General features: G+C 47.2%; 2 protein-coding genes across 2 annotated transcripts; both read right to left on the bottom strand.

Moving 5' to 3' along the window:
- Nucleotides 1-7885: 7885 nt before the first annotated feature.
- On the bottom strand, nt 7886-8851 carry LOC104373161 (uncharacterized). Its single transcript, XM_009979047.1, has one exon. The coding sequence runs from the start codon at nt 8849-8851 to the stop codon at nt 7886-7888; it is 966 nt and encodes a 321-aa protein (XP_009977349.1).
- Nucleotides 8852-14622: 5771 nt separating this feature from the next.
- LOC104373250 (uncharacterized) lies at nt 14623-15918 on the bottom strand. The gene has a single exon (XM_009979157.2). The coding sequence runs from the start codon at nt 15916-15918 to the stop codon at nt 14623-14625; it is 1296 nt and encodes a 431-aa protein (XP_009977459.2).
- Between the last annotated feature and the right edge of the window lie 8274 nt (nt 15919-24192).

The raw sequence follows: 24192 nt of genomic DNA, 5'->3' as shown, positions 1-24192 counted from the left end.
TGCATGGAGATCATTAGAGGAATAGAAGCTTAGAATTTGAGGGCAGGGGGAAGAGGGGAGCAGGGAGGAGCTGGGGTTTTTTCCTGAACCAAAGTAAATAATAAGGAAAATTTCCCACAGTGTCATTCCTTTCCATCCGCTTATCGCTTTTCAGCTGACACATCCAGCCATGAACTCTCAAAACCACAAGCTGCATTTAACAGGATAAGGAACAAGTGAAAACCGCGAGACGAAAGTGAAAATGAAAGAGCCTTGTGCAACGGCATGTGAATAGGGCTGAAGAGTGTGAGAGGGAGTTGATTATTTTCCCACTTCATGAGTTAGCAGGACGGACAGGTTTGATTTTGATGTTTGCCATCTAAATTTCACAAGTAGGTACCAGAAAATCAAAAGTGGAAGCGAAAGAAAATGAGAAAACCACCATGATAATGCAGAATAATTTTAATGGGAAGGGAAAGGACAGAACAAGACTGCTGGAATAAATAACAGCATGAAGGGCACAGTTCCAGATGCAGATTCTGTCACTCGTATACTGCATTAACTTCTATGTGCAAGTGTTACATTTCATCAAATACTTCTTTTTCTTAAATGAAAAAAAAAAATGGTTGCTTTTTCCCTGCTGTTCTCTCCTGCAGTGAAACTGAAAGCCACACGTGTGTGTCTACATATACCAAAATGAAAAGTGAATTTCCTGGTGACTAATTCTCCTAAATGCCAAGATGAGTCTAATTAGCTTTAGCAGTGAAAGGGTTTGTCATGTCTCAGCTGACCACACTTGTGGTGTTCTTGAAACAGCTGTTGCCTTCATTTTGCTGGAAAGCAATGGAAAAAGAACAAATTGTTCCCAAGAATCAGATACCGAATGTTTCAAAGGTCAGATTAAGACAAATTAGGATAGGAGGCTTTTTATTACTCTAATCACCTGCCTGAGAATATAGCGGAGGAAAAAACTATGAACTTAAGGTAAAGTATAATTTAAAGAAGACGTAGAAAAGTCTGCTTTAGACTAGTAGGAGTGTACAACGTCCTTGGACTTGGTCGTTGGGATTGGTACCACCCTGTTACACTTCTGAGGTCTCTTTGTCCTCGTTTTCTGTATCTGTATTTTCAGTATCTGACTTTTCCTCTTCCGGAGCATGTTCTTCCCTCTCACTCTCAGATGGCTGGGAGGGTCTGTAGCTGGGTCTGCTGCAAGGATGCGTCCAGTGGGAAGAAAACACGTAGGAGCACCGTGGTGGGCGCTGAGGCTTGTATTTTGGGATGAATCTCTCTTCAGGTGGCTCTGAGCTCAGGACTTCTGCTCTCAAAGATGTCAGTGGGGCTGGTGCACCCCCCTCCAGGACTGCAGAACTTCCCACTACCGTCTCCTGCGGGCACGTGCTGAGGATCGGCCCTGGGAATGTCACGACCACGGGAGGGGGGTATATAATGACTCTGGAGGCACCACAGGATACAACACATGGGTCATTGCAGCTGGTAGCAAGAGGCTGTGGGCACTGCACATCGCATGAGTAGAAACACCGTCCTGCGTCCCACTCCCCACCGAAGGACATCTGGGAGGAATGGTGGTGAACCTGCAACGCATAACAGACCACAAGGGTGTTTCTCAAGACACTTACAACCCACGCCCTGCCCTTCGCCCTGCAGACCCCTGCACCTCGGGAGGACTCCTGCTCCTCTCTCCAGTCCTCCTTGCAGGGAAGGTGAGGCACGTGAGGCAGCTGGGGACACGCTGTGATGGAGAAGAAGGTGCGAGTAGATAAGAGTGCAGCTCAGGTATTTTAGTTATAGTGGCTGTGCAGGTAACGTAGATGCCGTAGCAGAGAAAATAACAGCCTGTGATTTCAAGAGATGAAGTTCACAGGTCAGTACAGGCTTGTCCCCTTGCTCTGCTCACCCCTATCACTATCACCCTGAGTCCTCCTCGCCCTGCCTTCACCCTCCCAAAAAGGGCCCTTATGTCTCTGGATCTAACCAACCTCCATACCATTTTATCACTGCCATCCCTTGCTCACAGACCATTTCCACCTCTGTCCCTACACAGTGCCTCTTTTCCCTCTCCCAATCACAGATCCCATCCAGGCAGCCACCAAGAACAGCTGGAGAGATTCTGTAGCTGTGGCAGTGACTCCAACACAGCCACTGCTGGTACCGTAAGGCCACTGGTTGTAGAGGAATGGGTATTCTATAGCCCTGTATTGGACAACGTCCTTGCCTTGGCTCATTTGTTTGTCTCGGTGATAGAGCACGTCAAGCTAGGGACTACTGTGTGGGAGGTGGAAGGACCTGATTTTGGTGCCATTCAGCATGCTAGCCCCCAGGCTCCTAGGAAAATCTTGCCTCCAGGTACCTCCAGGTGGTTTGCAGAGACCATGCGTGGCAGAACCAAGAACTTCATAGAGAATTTTGGTGCCTACCTGTTTGCCTAGACCCCGAATCCATCTTTTAGGTCATTCAGCTGGAACTACTTACAGAAATACATTGTGGGATTTATCTACCAAATTTAAAAACTGTATGATGTAGATGATTACCTGTAAAGTAGCCACTTAATTTTTATCCCTGGAGAAAAATAGATATTTTCAGAGTGCACACAAGCTCATTTGGAGGTAGATGTTTAAATAAGTCGTGAAACGCCTGTTTCTGTCCACCAATTATAATGGAAACGTTAAGGGAGATCCCATTACTTGTCCACCTTTTTGTGTCTGACAATGCTCAGCATCAGATGTTCTCATCAAAAAAACCCTGAAGTCATTGAGTATGAAAACAATTGTCCTTGCAGAGTTTTTTCTTCCTACTAGTGCTATGATAAAGGTGTCAACACAAAGAAAGAAACTCCAGCCATGAACAGAACTGCATGAATGACGGACTAAAAACTGTGGAGACACCACTTCTTAATGAAGTGAATGCTGTTCTAGCTGTGTTTTGGATGCAAACATGATCATTCTAGCAGGAAAAGAAAGAGGCAAGAGGATTTTAGTCCCTTTTTATCCTTCTGAAAACTAAATCTTCCTGATTGATGAATAAAATCTTTTGGAAAACACATTTGGACATCTCAGATCATCTCCAATTTTTTAATAAAAAAATACTAATATTAATGTTACTGAGCAACCTGATCTAGTTGAAGATGTTGGGGAGGGTTGGACTAGATGACCTTTAAAGGTCCCTTCCAACCCAAATTTGATTCTATGTCAATGTTACCTACATTATCTAAGCTCTACCCGAATAGAGCTTAAAATGCCTTTTCTGTTGGATATCGTGTAGCTACATACAGTTAATTGAAAATAATAAAATTGCACTACATTTTTTTTTCGATAAGAATGCCAGTAACCACAGATGTATTTTTAAGGCTGCACCTGGTCCAAGTACACAACTGAATAATTTCTAACAGACTTTTCGAGAAAGAATCTCATTAATATTTTCAGAAACCACAGAGTGGCTTGACGTTAAACCCCAGCTCATGTTAAAGCAAAGTTTTACTCAATATAATTAGATTGAGGTGAATGAGACTTACCAGTTGTCCAGGAAGAAGTCAAGAGAAATGGCAGAGGAGCCCTGAATCCTTTGAGTTTTATATCCTTTCTTGAACTTCCAGGAAGATGAGACAACCTTTGTGCATGAGGTCTTAATTACCTTCCAAACAATTTTTCCCGCATGTGTAACACTTATAATTACTATAATTATTTTAACATTGTTTACTGGCATTATTCAGTTTTCCACGGTACATACTGTTACATGCTGTGGGGTTCCCTTCGTGTTATACTGTTATGGTCTAAATCAATTGCTGATGTGATTCTACCACTTCTGTCTGTACTAACGTGGGGCTGCAACTCTGCTCCACTTTGTTCAGCTTGGACTTAAACACTGACCAGCTGAGCAGTGGTTTGCAGACAGCAACTGGTGTATTGTCAGACAGATTATACAGCAGCTGTATCTGCTGCTAGGTGTGGGAATCAAAATCCATACCCCTAAATCCATGGTAGCATTCAGTTGGAGGCACCTTGGGGTTCCTCCCCGTAAGCGGAGTGGAAGACAGAATTTTGCAGACTGTGCATACCCCTTTTTTGTTCACAGTGAAACTGATTTGGTTATTTGCTTCCTGTCCTTTGTTTCACTGACTGTCGTCACAGCTTCAGCTGGAGGATGTCATTCTGCTTGGGGGTGCCCATTCCTACTCTGGGTACTGCCCAGCCGACGAGTCTCTGGCTCCAATCACCATGAGTGATCAGAAGGCTGAGAAACATAACCTCTGAAGGATGTCCACATATAGAAGAGAACTCTGGAAGGAGATCAGGTGATAATTTCTGCAGATAAAAGGTAAATGCCAAGGTGAAAGAATTTAGCTGCCATTTACACCTGCTGAGGACAAGAGTAGAAGTCATGGGCTGAGAGTGCATCAAGAGAGATGTAGGTTTGCGGAATAATTTTTAATGACATGGCTACTGATGTGTAGGAGTTGCTGAATTTTGTGGAGCCTCACTGATTTCCCAAGGATTCAGGTGGATTCTCAGAGTCACACGGCAGCTGAAGCCGCCGCCTTAACCCATTTTGAAATGACTATGTTTGAATGCAAACAGAAATGCATTGGTTAATGAAAATGCAAAACGCCCGGAGTTGTCAAGGCCTGAAAACAACATCCTGTTTGTGAGAACAGCTAAGACACTTCCATCAAAAAATGCATATTCCAAATGTGCTATTAGCCCTGAGGTGTTTGTCTCAGATAACATGCTATTAATATTATAATGATAAAATGCTTTGCATGCATAAACCAGTAATGAATATTTTTGAAATGTTTTGACATTCCCTGTTGTGTGGAAACCTCACCTCATCACTCTCTAATTATCGGGATTATTTCCACCATCCTTTCACAAAAGACAATGACATGTTCACACAAAGTTATCCAAAGAGCCAGACTCCAAACTCATAGCTCACGACAGAGGCTAACCCCATTGAGCTCTGTTACTGGAGATTGCTGGTAATTTATGTTAAAAAACGTTATTTCATATTGTTTACCAATTTCAGGTAGCTTATGGTTGTTTTGGTGACTTCTGAATCGATTTCTGATCCTACTCTTCTTCCTTAAAAATGAGAATAGTGCCCAGAAAAATGGGGATTCCCGTTTATGCCACTTTACCTGCAGAGCATCCAAATATCCCAAACTGAAAACTGATTTACACCTCCCAGTCTTCCTTGTAAGAAGAAAAGACAGAGAGGTTGCCATTTGATTTCTGGAAGTTATGATACCTTCTGCACAAAAACGTCTTTGGAAAAGGGAGTAGAAACGCAACCCTAAATATTTAACACCTCTTAATAACATGGGCAATGATTTCTTTTTCTGGCTGGAGGATCCTGCACTAGAACTGCTTTGGAGAGCATTTGCATGGAAAGACTGTGCAAAGTAAGCTGAAAAAAAGAAAAAGCTGCTTTGTAGCCCACCCTGCCACTGTGCACCTTGGAGTAGGGGCCATCTTGGCTCTAAACACTCATTTGGTGGATGAAGGTAGTAATAAACTGTCCCTTCAGTGTTTTCTTCTCCAAGGCAAGCATCCCCAGCGCTCTCAGCCTCTTTCTTCTTGCACCCGGTGCCCTGACCATCCTGAAACCTCCACCAGACTCGCTCCTGACTGTCCGTGGCTCTTGTGCTGAGCGCCCAAAGCTGGACATGGAGGTCTGGATGTGGCCTCCTGAATGTCAGCTGGAGGAGAATCACCACTTTTCTCCTGACACTGGTTATGCTCCAGCTCAGGCAGCCCAGCCTGCGGTGGCTTTCACCGCCACAGGGACGCAGCACTGAGTCACATCACCTTCTGGGCCACTAGATCCCTTTTTTTTTTTTTTTTTTTTTACAGTGCTCATGACCTCTCCAGGAGCAGATCTCACCTACTAATCCATTTGCTGAGGGAGAACAGGGTCTGTTGCCAGAGCAGACAGCGGGAGGAGAGAGGGAACGAGAGAACATAAAAACCATCCTCATGCAGAGAGCTAGTAAAAGTTCAGGTGCCATTTAGTGGCTGCTTTAAGATATCAGGTTTTTATGTCGTCATGTCAGCGTAACCCCTCTATCAGGAGCAAAACTACAGAAACAGAAGCTCAGATTTTTAAAAGAAAACCCTTTTCTGCTGATCAATGCCATCATCCTCTAACTGAAGGAGAGTCTGGATCCTTTTGGGACCAAGAGTGACTGAGATCAGCAGAGCCTTTTAAACCATGCAAGTGAGATAAATGCAGGTGGGAGAGCTTCCCCTGGCCCATGCCACCCTCATGCCTTAATTGTGAACCTCCATCTCCCACCTATCCTAAGCGTGCTGGTGCCTGGGGTGAGCAAGGGTAGGGAGGAGCCAGGTTTTTAGTAGACCTGATATAAGAAAGGGATTGATTCCATGTGAGGTAGTCAGCTGAGACTGCAGTTTTGGGACTTACCTGTTTTGGGATCATTAGTCTGGGACGGGACGGGCCTTGGTCACCAGGTGGTGAGCAATTACACTGTGCATCACTTGTTTGTATATATTATTATCATTATATATATATATATTCATATAGTAGTAGTAGTAGTAAATTGTTCTTATCTCAACCCACGGGTCTCTTTCCCTTCTCCCCTTAATTCTCTTCCCCATTCCCTACAGATGAGGGAATGTGAGCGAGTGGCTGTGTGGCATTGAGCTGCAGCCATCCTAACAGCAGGGTAGCAGAGCAGTGAGGGGAGGAGCTGCCAGGACTCCCTCTGCACCTTTAGATGGTGGCAGAGAGCTTCTGCTTCCCCGTGCTGCCCCAGTAGCTCCTCCTGGGAGAGACTGTGGGGTAGGGCAGGTGTGCAAAGACATGTGCTTTGGGGCTTTGCCTCTTTACATATATACGCTGGGAAACCAAAATATTGACCCAGCACGAGAACTGTTTCCTGCTGTCTATGAAATTGTTCTTGCCAAGGAACAGATGTTTCCCCTCTGGTTGCAATTTTATAACCACAGATTATTGATGCTGATCATCCATCCTATGCAGGCAGGGCCAGCTCAGGGTCATAGCATCAGAAGAGACCTTCTGTTGCGTCCTCTCCCCCTCCTGCTACACCAGGGACTATCCCACACAACCCACTTCAGAGTCTGCTCAGCAGTGGTTTGTCCAGGGATGAAATTGCAGAGCAGGGGACACCTGGGAGAAGCTCGGCCAGGTCCCAGGACTGAAAGGTCTCCTGTGTGACCCACGTACTAACGGGTGTGCTCCCCTGTGACGCTGGTGCGACCAAGCTAAGCCTGGATAGACAATAAACACCTCTGAGGGCTGCTAATGAGTCTCATTACTTTAGTCAAGCCTTTTTCTAAATACCACCCTGTGCTGCTTCCTTTATTGCGTCTATTGGTAACTTTTCAACAGCAAGATCTGCTCCCACAGATGGTAAATCTAGTCCTAAAAGCACGATTACTGTCTTTATTTTACACAAAGGAGTGCTATAACAACAGGGAATAGGATTTTTTTTCCAATAGTAGGTATTAGAAACAGTTTAAAAAAATGGAAAATAAATCAGACAGAGAGCAGGAATCCAGCTGCAACTTGAGTTTAATATGACTGATACAATCTACAAATATAGTTGATCCAGTAAGAGTAAAAACATCTGGGGTTGTGGACACTGTGACAGAGTCATGTTGGTTTGAAGCTCAAAGCCTGAGCACCTGCTCAGAGTTACTTAACTTCTCACTAACATCTTTTCTGTTGCAGGAATAACTGGTGTGGTCACAAACAGGCAATGCACTCTATGAGCTTAACGTGGATACAATAAGGGGTAAAATAAGGCCAAAGCTTCTCAGGGGGTTAGGAATGGGAACAGTGGGGAGAAACATAACCTCAGACCTCAGCTACATAGCCTGCTGCTTTCACAACTACTTCTTTATCTCCTTCACCACAGCCATTTTGAGGCACAGCGACTCTTCTTGGAGTGGCTCGAGCGTTTCGCCCCCCCGGCGTGATGCTGCGTCGAGTGGTGGGTGGCCCGTGGGTAGAGGCACTTGGACTTGCTCAGGTGTTGTGTTGAGGAGCTCTTGTGCTTGACTCCCTCCTGCGGCAGCGAGCACTTGGCTGCCTGTTTCTGCGGGGAGCACCCCTTTACCCCCTGCCCAGGGGGGCACTTGGGTACGTCTGGCTGCGGCGGGCACTTGGTCAGGCACTGCTGCGAGGAGTAGGTGGTGATGCACTCCTGCGTTGGGTAGCCCTTCATGCACTTCTGCTGGGGGAACCCGCCCACGTACTCCTGCAGGAACGACTGCGTCCTGCACTGCTGCGGGGGGCACTCGGTGACCCCCCGCAGAGGTGGGGAATAGCCGCTGGTCAACCCCTGCGGGGACTGGAGCTCAGTGCCGTACCGCCGCAACGAGCATTTGGATATCTTCTGCGTCCTGCATTCGTCCTTGCAGGAGGACGAGTATTTGATCCCACATGGTGGGAACTTGAGTTTGCCCGGCTCTGGGCACCTGGGTGCGCATGGTGGGAGGCTCTTGGCCATACGCTTCTTCTCAGGACGGCTGGTCTCGCAGGGCTGGAGACTCTGCATCGTGCTCAGCTTCACGCTGGGCTTCCTGCAGGGCAGAAGGCGAGTGGTCTCGCAAGGCTCGGGGTACAGCAGGACACGCTGCACGTAGGGCTGAGGAGACAGCAGAGAGGTCTGGGTCACACGTGGCTGCGGGCACACGTAACTGAAAGGCTGCGCGTAGCTTTGCCATCTCGGCACCGGGCTCTTGATCACACTGATGGGGTGGCACGTGGTACTGCACGCGTCGGACTGGGGCGTGCGCTGCTGGATGCCCTCGGCAGTATAGCCCGATCCTGGCACATACAGGTACTTGTACTGCTCCCCATAATAGTGCATGGTCACACAAGGCACTTACGCCTGAAAGAAGGAAAAAAGACAGACAGTTCATGTAGGCATTGGCTACTTTTTGGTGATGCAGGACTCAGGGTTTTCCCGCAGGCTTTTCAACACAGCCAGCCCACACCCTAGCTCTTGTGAAGGTCAGAGGCTCTCGGTGACTCAAGACCAGGCTGTGATTACCCGGGTGAGGAGAGGAGAGTCTGTTCTCAGCTCATGCCCCCACACCCTTCTCTTCAGAGCCCAGAAACAATCATTGTTGATGGGAGCCAGGCAAACTGGGGAGTTTTCATGCCACCCTTCAAAGACCAGCTTAGTGACCATCAAAGCATCTCACCCAGGAGAAGTGACACCATGACCCTCTGTCTTACTTCCTGGAAAACTCCTGTGTCCCCACTGGGACGTCTTTTCAAATTTACATCCTGAAACTCCCAAGCACCAGAGATGAAAGGCAAGCCAAAATTAAAGGTGTGTCAGTGCTGTAATACTCAGGTGTGGCTGCAGTTCACGTGGGCAAACCCAAGCTGAGGTTAAATTAGCAAGTTGAGGGTAAGGATGGGTTTGTGGCAGCACGGAGCTCAGCACGTACGACCTGCCTGCCGATTGACGGTCCTGCAGGGGTCTGCTGGGCTGGCAGCGCTCAATTACAGGCTCTGAGATTGCTACCATAGCATCAGCTTCGCTGCCTCTTCAAACCTTGCCCTCCTACCTTCATACTACTGCGTAGCCATCTTCAGGAAAAGAGGAAATACAACAGGATTGTTCCTGAGTATTTGGTGAAACCATGACAGGAAAGGAGAAGCTACCAAGGCAGAATCTCAGCTGGTGTTAACTCATCACATTTCATTGAGTTGAGAGAGTTACACCCATTTAAAGCAGCCTCCAGTCCTGCACTACAGGCAAACAAAACCATAGTGTCCTGATTTTGTTATAGTAACCCCAAGACCCACTGTCAAAACACCTGGCATAGTAGCTCTGAGAGTGAAACCTCATCCTGGCAGCCCCTGTACCAGCAGCACGAAGGGGAGTCCAGCCAAGATCACATCCCTGGGAAAGAGACCAGGTGGCACCATCCGGAGCTCCACACTTTCCTCCTGAAACCGCTGTGAAATGTCTCACTTTGCCTTGGCCCTGGGAGTCATAGGAGAAACCATCCCACCTCATTCCCCACTCCAGAAAACACCAATTTAAAGGAGTTTTCTGAGTCTTTAACAGGATTATTTTGTGCACAACAGGTACTGGAACCACTGACACGTGAAAGGTACTTTGATTGAAAATGTTTTTTTCATTTCAACATTGTTTGGAGATTAAGGCCTATAATTAAACAACTGTAAAGAAACTGCATTGTCTAAATATCCCTAATTCTGTCCGTAATTACAAATGTCCATTTTATCTTTCAAAAGCCCATCACTGGGTGACTATTAGCAATAACAAAGCCGTGTTACTATCATTCAGAAAACTTATTATCACTGCAATTATAATAATCATCAACTAATAAAAACAACCCTTTGAAAAACAATGATAGGAATTGCTACTACTACGTGTACAATGCTAAAGTATCTGGTGATACTCATCAAGACAAAAAGCTTCTAAAGTAGGAGGGATTATTTGCTTCCAGGGGGTTGTTTGCATCTCAGACTTATTTTTATCATTGTTAGCTTAGATAGAAATTTTAACACGTTCAGATTTAGCCGGAGAATCTCCCTGCTGACTTTCACATTGGCACTGAAGTTGGTCAGCTTCTTACTTATTATCTGAAAAGTTGCTGTGCTTAAATTCCATAATTTCTTCACGCCACTTCCTTTAGAGGAGTTGCCTTTTCACATTCAAGCTCACATCTGACTCCCGCCAGCGTCGAGCCCTTTATGTAGTCAGTAGCCTCCTTTGGACTAGAACTAACAGAAAGCGTAGAAAAGCCCACAAATCCCACTCCTGACTTCACAGTCCATCTGGAAGTGCTTTCCCAATATTCTTCAGTCTAGCACGGAGGAGATGCTCCAGCTGTTAGAGCCACGCATGCCGATGCTGAAGGCAGCATCCCCGAGGATGCTTCTCCGCGAGTAGGCAGGCAGGACCTCTACCTGCTCCGGCCACCCAGGAATAAAACAGCATTTCAGGAGCTCCATTAAAAGCCAGACTTACCCACTTCATCAGTGAGAACAACCGGAGAGAAGTGCCGAGGAGAGCCCCACGATGCCAGAGCTTTTATACAGTGAATAAGTGCCCTGGGGGAGCGGGGCGGTTTGGCTGGGTGATGCTCTAATTGTCTGCCCGTCCTGGCTGAGCCACGTGCAGCTTCGTGCCGGCGGGAACGGCTGTCCTTGCTCTGCGGGGCTGCCATCGCCACCCAGTACTGCTGGGACATCTGGCTCACGTGTGAACTCCGTGGAAGGGAATCTCCTGAGCCAACATGCTGGATCAGGGATGCTCCTGGCAGACCAAGGACACCGTGCGTTGCTCATGGCCCTCACACTACGCATCCCCGTGTGCGGTGCCAAAGCGTCCCCGCCTGCCCGTTGCAAATCCAAGCCAGCTAAAACGCACCTTTCCACCCAGAAAAAGCTCGCAGTGGAGACCACCAAAGGGACTGCCCAAGGGACGACTCATTTCCATGGGAGCTGCATGCAAAAGTCCCTTCGGTGCCTTCGAAAACACCGTCCAGGAAGGATTCTTGGTGACTCTTTGCAGACCATAATTACTGTGACATGCAGACTTCCTTCACTTACACAAGGAACCCAGGGAAGAGATGGATGATTTGGCCCGAGAAAGCCTTGGGCTAGTGGCAAGACGGCTGCTAAGAAGAACTTGCCACAAAGTGAATAACCTGCTGAAAGAGGTGACGCTTTTCCGGCACAACAAAAGGGAGAAGGGACAAGCAGGAGCCCTGGGGTGGCCCAGGCAACACTGGGCTTGTGTGCTGAAAACACAAATCACATTTCCTGCTCTGCCACACACTCTCTGCACCACTCATCCCTCCCTTTGTTCCCTGTTTATGCCACGAATAAACCCAAGGGAAGATGAACAGTGGCATGAGCATAAATACCGACAGGGAATGCATTTTTACATAGTCATATCTGCATAAGCAAAGGCCCTGGTGGTTTTCTTTTTCTCCTTTAATGCGAATCTGACACTTATGAATCGGGTTCCAGCACGCTGAGAATTTAGGTGAGATCTCACACAATGAAATAAAAAGAGGTGAAATAAGTTAGCTTTTAATGGAGTAGGTGGAAAATTTCTCCCCCATATGAAGCGCCAGGGATGCTGCTGGCTTGCCATCCCTGGAGGTATTTAAAAGGTGCGTGGATGTGGCACTTGGGGACATGGTTTATTGGTGAACTTGGCAGTGTCACATTTACAGTTGAACTCGATGATCTTAAGAGTCTTTTCTGACCTAAATGAGTCCATGATTCTATAATTTGAAGTAGAATATTGATCTACGGTTTATGAACCACTGAGTAAATTTTCTATTCCTGTTTCCACCAGAAAATCCAGAAGCCTGAGATAAGTTTGCTATTCACATTTCTGATTTTCCAAACAAAATAAAATCTCCCCCAATATCACAGAAAAAAACATAAAAGTGCACGTTTTCCCAGCTGATGTCAACATCTCGAGAGCTACAAAAGCCAAAGGGAAGAATGTTTTCCCCAGCTTGTCTTATTTTCCGCATCTGAAGACAAAAGCACTGAATCCAACCTGGATCTCTTTACCTTTCATTGTGTTTCACTCCTTTGAACTACAACGCCCTTTTTAAAGTTAAAAGATCTGATCTGAGATTTTAGGAATCAAGCTGGCGTCAGAGAGCAGGTAAGCAGATTAATACAATTTTTATAAGCTCCATAAATCTGGTTCCTGGGTAAGTTCCAGATCAAGTAGCCTTCAAGTAACGCTAATATTCAATTTAGTTCTTCCGGTGCAGGTAGCAAAATATTAATCCGATGATAACATCGTGCCCTGTCATCCAAATGTTCTTAATTAGCATCTGTAAAGTCCTTTCATCTCAGAGAGACGCACAGTGCCGCATGGGACATCATTGTGGGGCTATTATTATTCCCAATTAAGGACGGGGGAAACCGAGGCACACTGCACTGCGGTCACTTGGTGGCACAGCATGAGTCAGAACCAGGGTCAGAATCACAACTCCACCACAGCCAACTTCAAAACGAGATCCTTGCTCTGGCAGCCACTCCACCCGTTGTGAGATGGGGTCCTGCACCACCCAGGTACCCACCACCCAGGAGGATTTCCCTGACAATCCCCTGGACTCTGGCTCCTATGAGAAAGCCACAATGATGTGACAACTCCTCAGAACGCCACACCGTTGCTCATGTCTTGGTTTTAAAGGGGACACAAAACATTGGGTTGTGAGAGCACCCCTGCTTCGGCAAGGTGGTAGGAGGGCCACGGTCCCTGCTGCTCTTGCATGCTGCCTCTCCAGGGCCGAAGCATGGTCACTGGATGTTCAGGAGGAGGTATGAAAAGGGTCTGCTCTCTCATCACACCCAGGGAAGAAGCCAGATGCCACCTTGACGTTGCTAGATGCTCAAGTCTTAGACACCTCCTTCCCTTCGGTAGCACCCCAAGGTCATGGAGCCAGGGTGGAGCAGGGCAGGATGCAGGGCAGCGTCCTGGCCCCAGCCACACCTTCCTCCTCGTCTTGCGACACTTGTTTTTGCCCTCCAAATATGGATGATCTACTTAGTGTGAGCTACTACTCATTGTCCTAATGATAGGGCATATAACAGGAATTTCATATTTTTCAGACAGGAGTTTACTATATTTAATAAAGAAATACCACCAGACGGCCAAAAGGCAAGATATTTAATCTGAGGTCAGACAGCTATATTTATTTAAGTATATATATATATGTATAATGTAAGTATACATACATATATATGGTTTATTTTCAATACAGTGTAGAGTGCACATCTTCAGGCAGCATAAGGAATATAGTTACTCGCTTTTATAGCTCAAACATTTATAAAATAGTCGTGCTACAACTTTGAGTGTGATTTTGGAGACTTTCTTTTGTTTCAAGTTGTGTTTTCAATATTAATTAAAGCAATCAAGTGAATAAAAATGTTCGTGTATAAAATTTCAGCAAGGACCAGCTTTACCGAGCTGGAAATCCTGTCTCGGTTGGGGACTCTTCCAAAGTCAACGCAGAGCCAGTGTTTTAAAGCAGCAGGGATTTCTGGCCACCTTCCGAAATGAAGGTTGGAAGGTTGTTGGAGTAAGAATCGTTCACTGTCTGCTTAGCAAATTTGCGTTTGGCATCCAAATCCATGAGTGAAAATAGCTGTTATGGAGAACTCGGAGCCTCGTGGAATCCGAGTTAACCTGAACATTGTCTCCCAAGGCCAGGACTAAGCTTGGAGCTGGGCACAGGCCAGCCCTCCGCTGGCCGCACTGCTAGTCCTCTTGATGCTGTCATGATCTGGACTCTTTAGACATTTCTTTTTTTTTTCTTTTCTTCTTATTTTTTTTTAAATCACTATTTGTTCCAATTAGGTGAGAATTTAATTGCATCCTGCTAAACTATGCCTTGTAGCAGATCAAGGTACCAACCACAGGCACCGGGAGTGCAGCCGTAGAAATAGTGTCACACTCTGACCCAAAGCAGAGTTGAGCTACAGGGGAAGTACAGGAAAACAGAGATAACGCAGACTCAAGTGATAAGAACGAGCAGGCAGGTGGTAGGAGGAGATAAATAACCCCTGCCCAAAGCTCTACCTCCATCCTTCTCCGTGGACCTTTCCTTCCCCTACTCCTTTTCACCAGGGCCATTTGGGTGCAGAGCAGTACTTTTTAGAGTGACTTGAAATTTTAACTCCACCCGACTGACATTGCTGCTGTGGGACACACTTGGTGGCACACTGCTGCTGTGGGACACACTTGGTCACACACTGCTGCTGTGGGACACTCTTGGTGGCACACTGCTGTGGGACACACTTGGTGGCACACTGCTGTGGGACACTCTTGGTGGCACACTGCTGCTGTGGGACACACTTGGTCACACACTGCTGCTGTGGGACACTCTTGGTGGCACACTGCTGTGAGACACATTTGGTGGCACATGGCTGTGGGACGCTCTTGGTGGCACACTGCTGCTGTGGGACACACTTGGTGGCACACTGCTGTGGGACACTCTTGGTCACACACTGCTGTGGGACACACTTGGTCGCACACTGCTGCTGTGGGACACTCTTGGTCACACACTGCTGTGGGACACTCTTGGTGGCACACTGCTGCCGTGGGACACACTTGGTCACACACTGCTGTGGGACACACTTGGTCACACACTGCTGCTGGGAGGCATCAGTTGTCTCACACTGCTGAGGGACACACTTGGTCACGCACTTGGTCACGTACTGCTGCGGGACATGCGCGGTGGCACACTGCTGCGGGGCACAGGAGGTCACAAACTTGTGCGAGACACACTTGGTGGCACGCTGCTGCGGGACGCACGTGGTGACACACCTGGTCGCACACTGCTGCTGCGGCTTGTACGTGGTGACGCACTGCTGCGGGACGCATTTGGTGGCACACTGCTGCTGGGGGATGCCCATGGTCAGGTACGGCTGCTGTGGCACGCACGTGGTCACGCACCTGGTCGCACACTGCTGCTGGGGGACGTGCACAGTCGTGCACTTGGTTGCACACTGCTGCGGCACGCCCGTGGTCGCACACGGCTGCTGTGGCACACACTGGGTCACACAAGGCTCTTGCGACATGCCCGTGGTCACACACTGCTGCTGTGGCACGCACTTTGTCACGCACCGACCTGCACACGGCTGCTGTAGGATGCGCTGGGTCACACACTGCTGCTGTGGAACACACTTGGTTGCATATTGCTGCCGTGGCATGCACCTGGTCACACACTGCTGTTGGGAGAAGCTGGAGGACATGATCCGCTGCTGGGGGACACAGGGGGTCACGTACTGTGGGGTGCACAGGGTCGACTGCCAGGTAGGCACCGGTGGAAGTCTGGCAATGTACATCGGTGGGGATTTGATGGGGATGGGGTCTTGGTAGACTGGAGGGAGGCACTGCTGTAGGTAGCACGACATCTCAGCGAGGCTTCAGCAGGACTGGAACAACATGTGAGAAAGCAGAGCCTTTAGACACCCACCCGGCTGAGTTTCTTATGGTCCCGCTGCCGGCCACGCTGCAGGACCTGCTCGATTCACAGAGAGCTGGAGACATGTCCCGCCTATGCCATGGTCTCAAAACCACGCCAGCAGCAGTCGAGGACACAACCCATAATTTTTAACTCTGAAACACGGCATTAAGTCAAACAGTGAGGAAACCCAGAGACACATAGCACTAAATAGGCTTTAAACTGAAAGAGGGTAGAATTAGATTAGATATAATTAGGAGAATTTTTTTACAATGAAGGTGGTGGGGCACTGGAACAGGTTGCCCAGAGAAGTTGTGGCTGCCCCATCCCTGGAAGTGTTCAAGGCCACGTTGGATGAGGCTTTCAGCAACTTGGTCTAGTAGAGGGTGTCCCTGTCCATGGCAGGGAGGTTTGAACTGGATGATCTTGAAAGTCCCTTCCAACCCAAACCATACTATAATTCTATGATTCTATGAAATATCTCCCCAGAACACAAGTCCCTCCTCATCACCTGGACCTCCAAAGTGGAGAACTGATCTTGGAGTTCAGCAGAGGAATGGCTGATCTCAGAGATGCCTTTCAACTATTAAATCCAGTTCTCCCCTCCTGCTTTTGGTTGGCGGCTGCCTCTGACCTCTTGCTGATGCATGAAGAAAAAAGGCCGACCCAAAAACCACACTATGAACCTCTGGCCACATCTGCCGTAGCAGAAGAGGCAAAGCGCGCCCAAGGCACCACTGCTTGGTGATCCCATCACACCACAGGCAGGCAGAGGTTCACAGCTCAGTCCCAGCAGCAAAAATTTCGTGCTCATTAGGGAACCAAAGCCAATTAAAGGGTGGCGATACCACAACTGAACGCAAACCTGCTTACAGCTCTTCTAGTGTTATGTTCCTCGATACATCAAAGCTGCTCTGACTATCATCAGGCACCCTCAAAAGCAAACAGCAATAGCAGCATCCCAATTACTGCTAACAACCTTTCTTTACATTTTTCAGGAGCATCTCTCGGACTTGGATGCCCAGCTGGAGACACCGTAAGAGAGTGCACTCCCGCTCCAACACAGCAATTCAAACCCCACTAGTTTTAGAAACTTCTCCCGCAAAGCATTTTTTTCAATATGTAAAAAAGCAGAAATAAATCTGCATTTCAGCAGCTACAGAGGCTCAGCACAAACCAGACTTACCCAGCTCCCTGGTGAGAACAGCTTCGTGGTGTGACCAGTGAGCTCTAATAGAAGGCGAGCTTTTATATAGCTACTAAACGTGCCTTGAAGGTATGAGGTACCCATGACATATCCTATTAGCACCTGTGCAAAAGCTGTCCTGTGTGTTACACTTGTAGTGACTAGCATCAGTGTACTCATCCCTGAGGATGAGTAGTTGAATGTCAGCTCCCCATGGTAAGAATAATTACCTTTGGTTTAATCTTCCCTGGCATGGTAAGACTGAATGGTATTTGGAGAGGCAGCAGCAGAGGCATCCCCTGCCCCAGGGGTTTTGCAAGGCAGAAGTGCACCCAACTTCATATTGTTACGGCTTTCCAGGGGTCTCACAGACCTTGGAAATGTCCTGGTGGTCCCCAGAAATGGGGTCATTCCATCACTTGGCCTCAACACACACACTTCATGCTGTGAGAGCTGCACTGACCGCTCCACGTCCTTCTGTAACTTCAGTAAATGGTTAGACCTGGCAGCACTTGTCATCTGCCCTGTAATGTTCAGTAGCTGAGGCTGGTTGCATGTGCAGGCTGGACACAGGGCACTGGCCTTGCTGAGCTCCTGGTAAAGCTCAAATTATCCACTTGAGTGAATGCAGTTCATCATTCATAGAGAGCTTCATTTTTAGCTCACATAGCTCCGGAGAGCACTTGACTGTTGGTATCCCGATGCTCCCGTGATCCCAACACAATCACCTATTATCAGATCAATGGGAATACACCATCCAGTGACTCTCAGGTGAGCGGAAAAGATGAGCTACAGTCATGTTTGATTGCAGCCCTTGCACAACAAGCTCAGCTGTCAAAGATGTGACTGGCAGCACGACAGGCCACAAAAAAACCCTGGAGCAGATAAACTTCCTCTAGTCACGCAGGTGACTTTCTCAGTGAGTCAACTTCTTATCACACACTGCATTCAGATTAAAAAAAAACTAGTTAGAAAACTGGGAGATTAATTTTTTTAAGTCACTGAAGATCTAATCAATGCTTTCATGTGTCCGTTGTCACATGAAGTATGCCCAAAAAGTGACAATATCTTCCTGCTGACTACAAGGACAGCTAAAGGGGACCAGCGCAGAGGAGTTCTTGGCCCCACCAACGTCTGGCACTGGCTGAGATGAAACCCAGTTCCTGAGTATGTTTATTAAAACCGGTGGTTTCTAGAAAAATGGCTCTCCGCAGGTGGTTTTTGAGGCAAAGAAAAATGTCCATAAATTATTTTGTTATGAAACTGAATGAAGTTTAGGAACTCTTGAACAACTATGCCCTACACCAGGCAAGAATCAGAGAGAGTGAAATTCTCTCTTTACCATAGGCTTCTCCAGCAAGAATGAATCCTGACCCTTGCTGGTCACCACTGAGGGTGTTCATCTTTGTTTGAACCACAAGAAATGTGGCTTTGTTGTGTCATCTCTCCTGCAGAAATTGGTTCTTTGATCCAAACCCATAACTCTTCCTTGCTTTTTAGCTCCAAAGACTGTAAGTGTGACCCTCCCTGTTAAACAAAGTGAGCAGTTCACATTTGTATTATTTTTATCCTAGCCTGGATGCAGGCACTGCCCCAACCTTCAAACAAATCCTTATTTCATTCCGCACTTGACTGAAATCCCATGTGTCCCTGCCCAACTTACTGAAAGCCCAAGTGAACTTTAATTTCTTGATCACAACAATGACTTGTCTTTCATGTTAATACCCAGTAATGTCTGTAAGACTTATGTACCTAAACCCTCTGAATCAGTACAGTCCAAAACTGGAATCAAAGAAAGAAGGAAAAACCCCAGAAAACCAATTAGGCTCCAGTTTAAACTTGGCAACAAGAGCAACTTCGGAGACTTTCACTGTGTAACAATTTAATGAGTGTTTCACTTTCACGTGACAATGCCCATCAAAAATGTGTGCTTCTGTTGTCATCATCTGTGCATCTCCTGGTAGAATCCACCTTCTCCCCACAGGCCAGTCCTGCCCTGCCGTGGTTGTCACTAAGAAAATCTCCAGTGCTTTTTTAGCGTGCCTGACTCAACCTGGAAAACAGCAGGAGATGAAGGTGGGAAAAAGAAGTTGAAGCAAGGCTGTGGCACCGAGAAGTACGCAGAAGGAAGATGAAAAACATCTTGGAGGAGATGCCAGGTGAGACATTTAGGGAATCCACCACCTTCCCTTTAATAAGTCAGGAATGCGAAGGAGCACCCTCACAGTGCAGCAATTTTGGAGCATGAGCCAACACACCAGGAATGCAAAGCTCCCTGCGTGCTCCAAATACAGAAATCTGGCAGAGGAACAAGGCAGTCAAAAAAGAAGATGGAAGAAACAAGGTGAATTGGCTAGGCGTGATCTGGGATATTGGGTTGAAACCTCAGGTGATGTAACATTAGCTCCATTAACAGCAGCAAAAAAAATACCAATAAACTAAGCAAAGAGCTGTAAAGCAGGAGGCAGCTACCGTGGGGAGTTGTTAAGCTTTAAAACTAGTGCGTAGTGAAGGACACTACATGCGTTGGGCTACAATAGCAAAGCCAAGGAAGAGTCTTCCCTTGAAGAAATAGATCCCAGCATGGGGCTGGGATGGCCGTTGCCTCTAGTGTCTCCAAGACACAGACATTTCCTCCAGCCTTGTCAAGGCATGGCCATGTCCTCCAAACTCACCAAGGCACGGCCATTTCCTCCAGCCTTGCCAAGTAATGGTCATTTCCTTCAGCCTCACCAAAGCGTGGACATTTCCTACAGCCTTGCCAAGATGTAGAATCATAGAATCATAGAATGGTTTGGGTTGGAAGGGACCTCAAAGATCATCTAGTTCCAACCCCCTTGTCATGGGCAGGGACACCCTCCACTACACCAGGTTGCTCAAAACCTCATCCAACGTGGCCTTGAACATGGCCATTTGCTTCAGCCTCACCAAAGCATGGACGTTTCCTCCGGTCTCTTCAAGGTATGGACATATCCTCCAGCCTCACAAAGGCATGGCCACGTCCCCCAAACTCGCAAGGCATTGACGTTTGCTCCAAGCTGTACAAACCACTAGAGCGCAGCATTCGCACACGCAACAACCTCCTGCAACAGCCTTGCAGAACCAGACACTGGCAACTGGGAAACTGCCTTCAGACAATCTCTCTCTCCAGGAAAATAGTTTAAACTGGCAGCCGGTGAACTAGACCCAGCCTTTGTGTCATAGGACCCTAAAGTTTTCAGAGATATCGAGCAAGAGTGGCTTCTTATTGTACCAAGGCACTGGCATGAACTGAAACGTGAGTTGGTGATGCTTCCTGCCGTCCAACCACAGCCTCCCGTTCCCACCGCTGTAAAAGCCAGAGTGCTTTATCCCAGCTGCTCACACGTACATGTGCTTCTGGGTGTCAAGAACACACCAAAGCGGTAGCTGGTCTGCACGTCGTGTTCTTCACAGGAGAGTGAGTCTGTTCAGCCGGTCGCTGCAGGGCAGTAAGGTGCGTGCAGGGAGGGGAGGGCAGAGAATAAAGGAAACACGGGAGAACGAGCAGAGATTGCACTTTTGTTGTATCAGACTTGTAACTAGAAAGCAGTGTACAGGCTGCAGATAATAAAACTTCACGTTATTAGCCCAGCAAGCAGTAAATTCGCAGTCTCGCTATTTCGATGATTTAACAGCACCGAAGGCAAAATACTAACCTCATCAAGCATTAGAATGAAATGCTCCTCACTTGGACTCCTTCTTGCTTCATTTTAAAAGTGCTTCATTACTTAATGAACTCTTACTGTTCTGCAATTAGTAGCCCCACACCTCTCTTTGTTCTGGTTGCTGCCCGGCTCAGTGGAGGTTAGTCTCCGTAGAAGATCTGACTACGTGTTCATAATAGCCCTGGTGACTTTTAAAATACTCAAGCTGAGCTGTGGAGTTTCAACACAACTTTCTCTCTCCCCAGCACCCGTAGCTATCAGCTACACCATCCATTAGCCGGGCTTCCAACAGGAGGGAAACCTGGGCATTGAGGTGTGGACTCAAAGTTCCATCATGGTCAGAGCTGTCTTCTCTGCAGCAGCAATAGATGTTCAATCAAAGACACAAAGCCCCCAGCAGCACAGCTCAGGAGCTGCCAGCACCTCTGTGCCGAACGAGGATGCAGCATGTGGTCACCGAGCTGCAGAAGATGACGCTGTGACATATATCTAGTGGAGCCTCTATCACACCGGCAACAAGAACACGAAGTTGCCACGGCATGCCCCAGATTTTGTTCCTCTGCCATCACTTTCCATACACAGGAGCTACTTTGGCTTGGGAGGCCATTGACTTGGCTTCTGGTTTTGCTGTCGTTCCAGGTGTGGCACAGAAATGACAGCCTGTGGTGCCTTGGCTGGTGGTGGGCATTTCTTGGCTTCTGGGTTGGGTGTAAAAAGCTCCATCTCTGGCTGCTCCTCGGGTTTCTTTTCTTTTTGGCTGTTGCTTTGCCACTGCTGGGTGACTGGTGCTGGCTCCAACATGGCTTTGCTTACTGCAGGTGGCAGACGGGCTGCTTGCTTGCAGTGCTGCTTGTTTAGCTGGGAGGACACCCTTCTTGCAAGCCAGGAACTGAGAAAAATTTTATAGGAAAAAAGAAGATTCAGTGGTTTTGAGGAAATAAAAAATTGCACTTTTTTTTTCTTTTTGTGAAATGACAAACCAAGAGAGGAAAGAAAAGCAGTGGCAAAAGCAGCACCTTTCTGTTAGAAACACTGGTAGCTCCACCTTCATCCACATGCAGGTGCTAGAATGGAGCAAACTGTGAGAGCTCAGGGTTGTTACAATCTTAATGACTAACTCGGAGCAATGGAAAGGAGAAGATCCAAGATAAGTCTCTCTCTCTCCCTCTCTCGAGCTTGAAGACCAATAACTGCCCCTCCCAAGCTATCTCCCTGTTGTAGATCCATCTGCTCAACGTCCCTTTCATTACTCAGACCTTGTCAGATGATTCCCTTTCCAGCGCTCAACCGTGTTAGTGTTGGTCTGAGGACACCGAGGCTGGGTCAGAGTCTGTTTTGTGAGACACGGCATTTGTGCAAGGGCTGTGAAGCTCCTCAAAATATTCCCTGCTGCTTTGGGCTTTACCCTTTCCTTTTCCTTGCCAGCGAGTTTGTTCTATCAGCCAGGACATGTTATTAAATCAGATGCTCAGGGCATACTAAGCCTTTAAAATTTCCTCTTTCCGTAGCATTTCAGCTAATAGAGCAGTTTTAGGATTATAATGCAAAGCATGTTTGTATAATCGAGTCCCCTGGGCTTGATTCCCTTCCTATAATCACCTTGTGCAACGGTGTGATGCCATCAAAGTCGCAAGAGTGGCATAGGTACAACCAAGATTATCTCCTTTAATCTGTGGCATTACACAGATACAGAAACAGTTGGAGAAGAAACAGTTTAATTCCTGGAGCCTGCAGCTCCTGAAATTTTATCTCAATTAATTCCATTTGCAAATGGAAGAGTCTGAAATTGCCATCACCGAACTCTAATCCTACAGCAAGTCATATTATGGCAAGGCTAATTAACAGTATTTAACAGATTCATCAGAATCAAACTTACTTAACCCACTGGTGAAGTAATGAATCAAAGCAAAGACAGTGTAACCAACTTGGGAGTCAGAGATGTCCTTACATACCCCAGGAGCCCCCACATCCCAGAGAGAAGGGCCTGTGCTGTACATGGTGTACACTTTTCCACATCTCCAGAACTGCCCAATTTGCAGATACAGGTATTTTTTCCTGACCTTTAGGAGAGAAAACTCCCCACTCTTAGGTATTTTCCATTTTAGCAGCAGAAGGCTGTTCTGTTGGCCACACCTGAAACATGGAAGTTGGTTCTTATTCGGATGTTTTCCAAATGCTCTACTCTAAAGCCCCATGGCTTCAGTCCTGCCAGAAAAAAAACAACAAAAATTACGCGAGTAGCAAATTCATACAGAAATTCAAAATGCGGGGCCTGAACCTCAGGGACATTCAAGGTCTTTTCTGACTTCTTTAGAAGCATAAAGAAGAGGGCCTACCAGAAATATGAAGAGCAACTTTTTGCAAGGGCATGTAGTGATAGGACAAGGGGCAAGGGCTTTAAACTGAAAGAGAGTATATTTCTGCTAGATCTAAGGAAGAAATTCTTTGCTCTGAAGGTGGTGAGGCACTGGACCAGGTTGCCCAGAGAAGCTGTGGCTGCCCCATCCCTGGAAGTGTTCAAGGCCAGGTTGGATGAGATTTTGAGCAACCTGGTGTAGTGGAAGGTGTCCCTACCCGTGGCAGGGGGATTGGAATTATGTTATCTCGAAGGTCCCTTCCAACCCAAACCATTCTATGATTCTGCCATAAAGCAACCTTAATCCAAATGCAAGCACTGCCCCAAGAACCTCTCTGTTACACCAGGCACCTGCCTGACCACCGTGCCACTGATATTCCAGCAAGCTGGTATTTCATCCCCTTCCGAGAGTGCAGGGAAGCCTGAAAACATGGCACCGCACCCCAGCTCGCTGTTCTCCAGCAGCAGCAACGCTGCAAAGATGAGCACAAAGCCAAGGTGACCCCTCAGGCTGCTCTACTTTACAATTGCACGTCCTGGTGTAAGGGCTAGAAGAGGCTGATGACAGGCTAAACTCCAACAAGTTCATGCCTGAGCTCAAGTGCATGAATGAAGGAATTGAGAATTAGGCTCTTTGATGTGATGGCTGACTGGAAAGCATTCCTGTTGTGCCCATATGGGTTTTCAATGAGGCAATCTGTTGTACTCAAGAAGCACAGTAATTCTGCAGAAGCAGTTAGGAATAAATTTAGGCAGGGAATTAGAAGATATTCAAGAAGCAGTGCAGAGCAGACTCTGGAATAGGCTGACAAATCAGAAAATTGAAATCAAAATATGTAACAAGCTTTAAGATGGAGGCTGGTGAATTTATGGAAGAGCTTTTATAGCTATGAATGCAGAGTCACAGACTTAACTCAGTGATTCAGCCATGTGCGTCTCTTGAGAGTTGTTAAACTAATCCATTGATATAGGTCTAATAGGAAAGCCTCTAGTTCC

This window comes from Tauraco erythrolophus (genome assembly GCF_009769465.1).
Source record: "Tauraco erythrolophus isolate bTauEry1 chromosome 30 unlocalized genomic scaffold, bTauEry1.pri scaffold_44_arrow_ctg1, whole genome shotgun sequence".
Taxonomy (NCBI): Eukaryota; Metazoa; Chordata; class Aves; order Musophagiformes; family Musophagidae; genus Tauraco; species Tauraco erythrolophus.
This window is presented reverse-complemented; position numbering and strand designations above follow the sequence as displayed.

Coding starts and splice junctions, on each gene's coding strand:
- LOC104373161 (XM_009979047.1), bottom strand. CDS start 8,851: ATGCACTATTATGGGGAGCAGTACAAGTACCTGTATGTGCCAGGATCG.
- LOC104373250 (XM_009979157.2), bottom strand. CDS start 15,918: ATGTCGTGCTACCTACAGCAGTGCCTCCCTCCAGTCTACCAAGACCCC.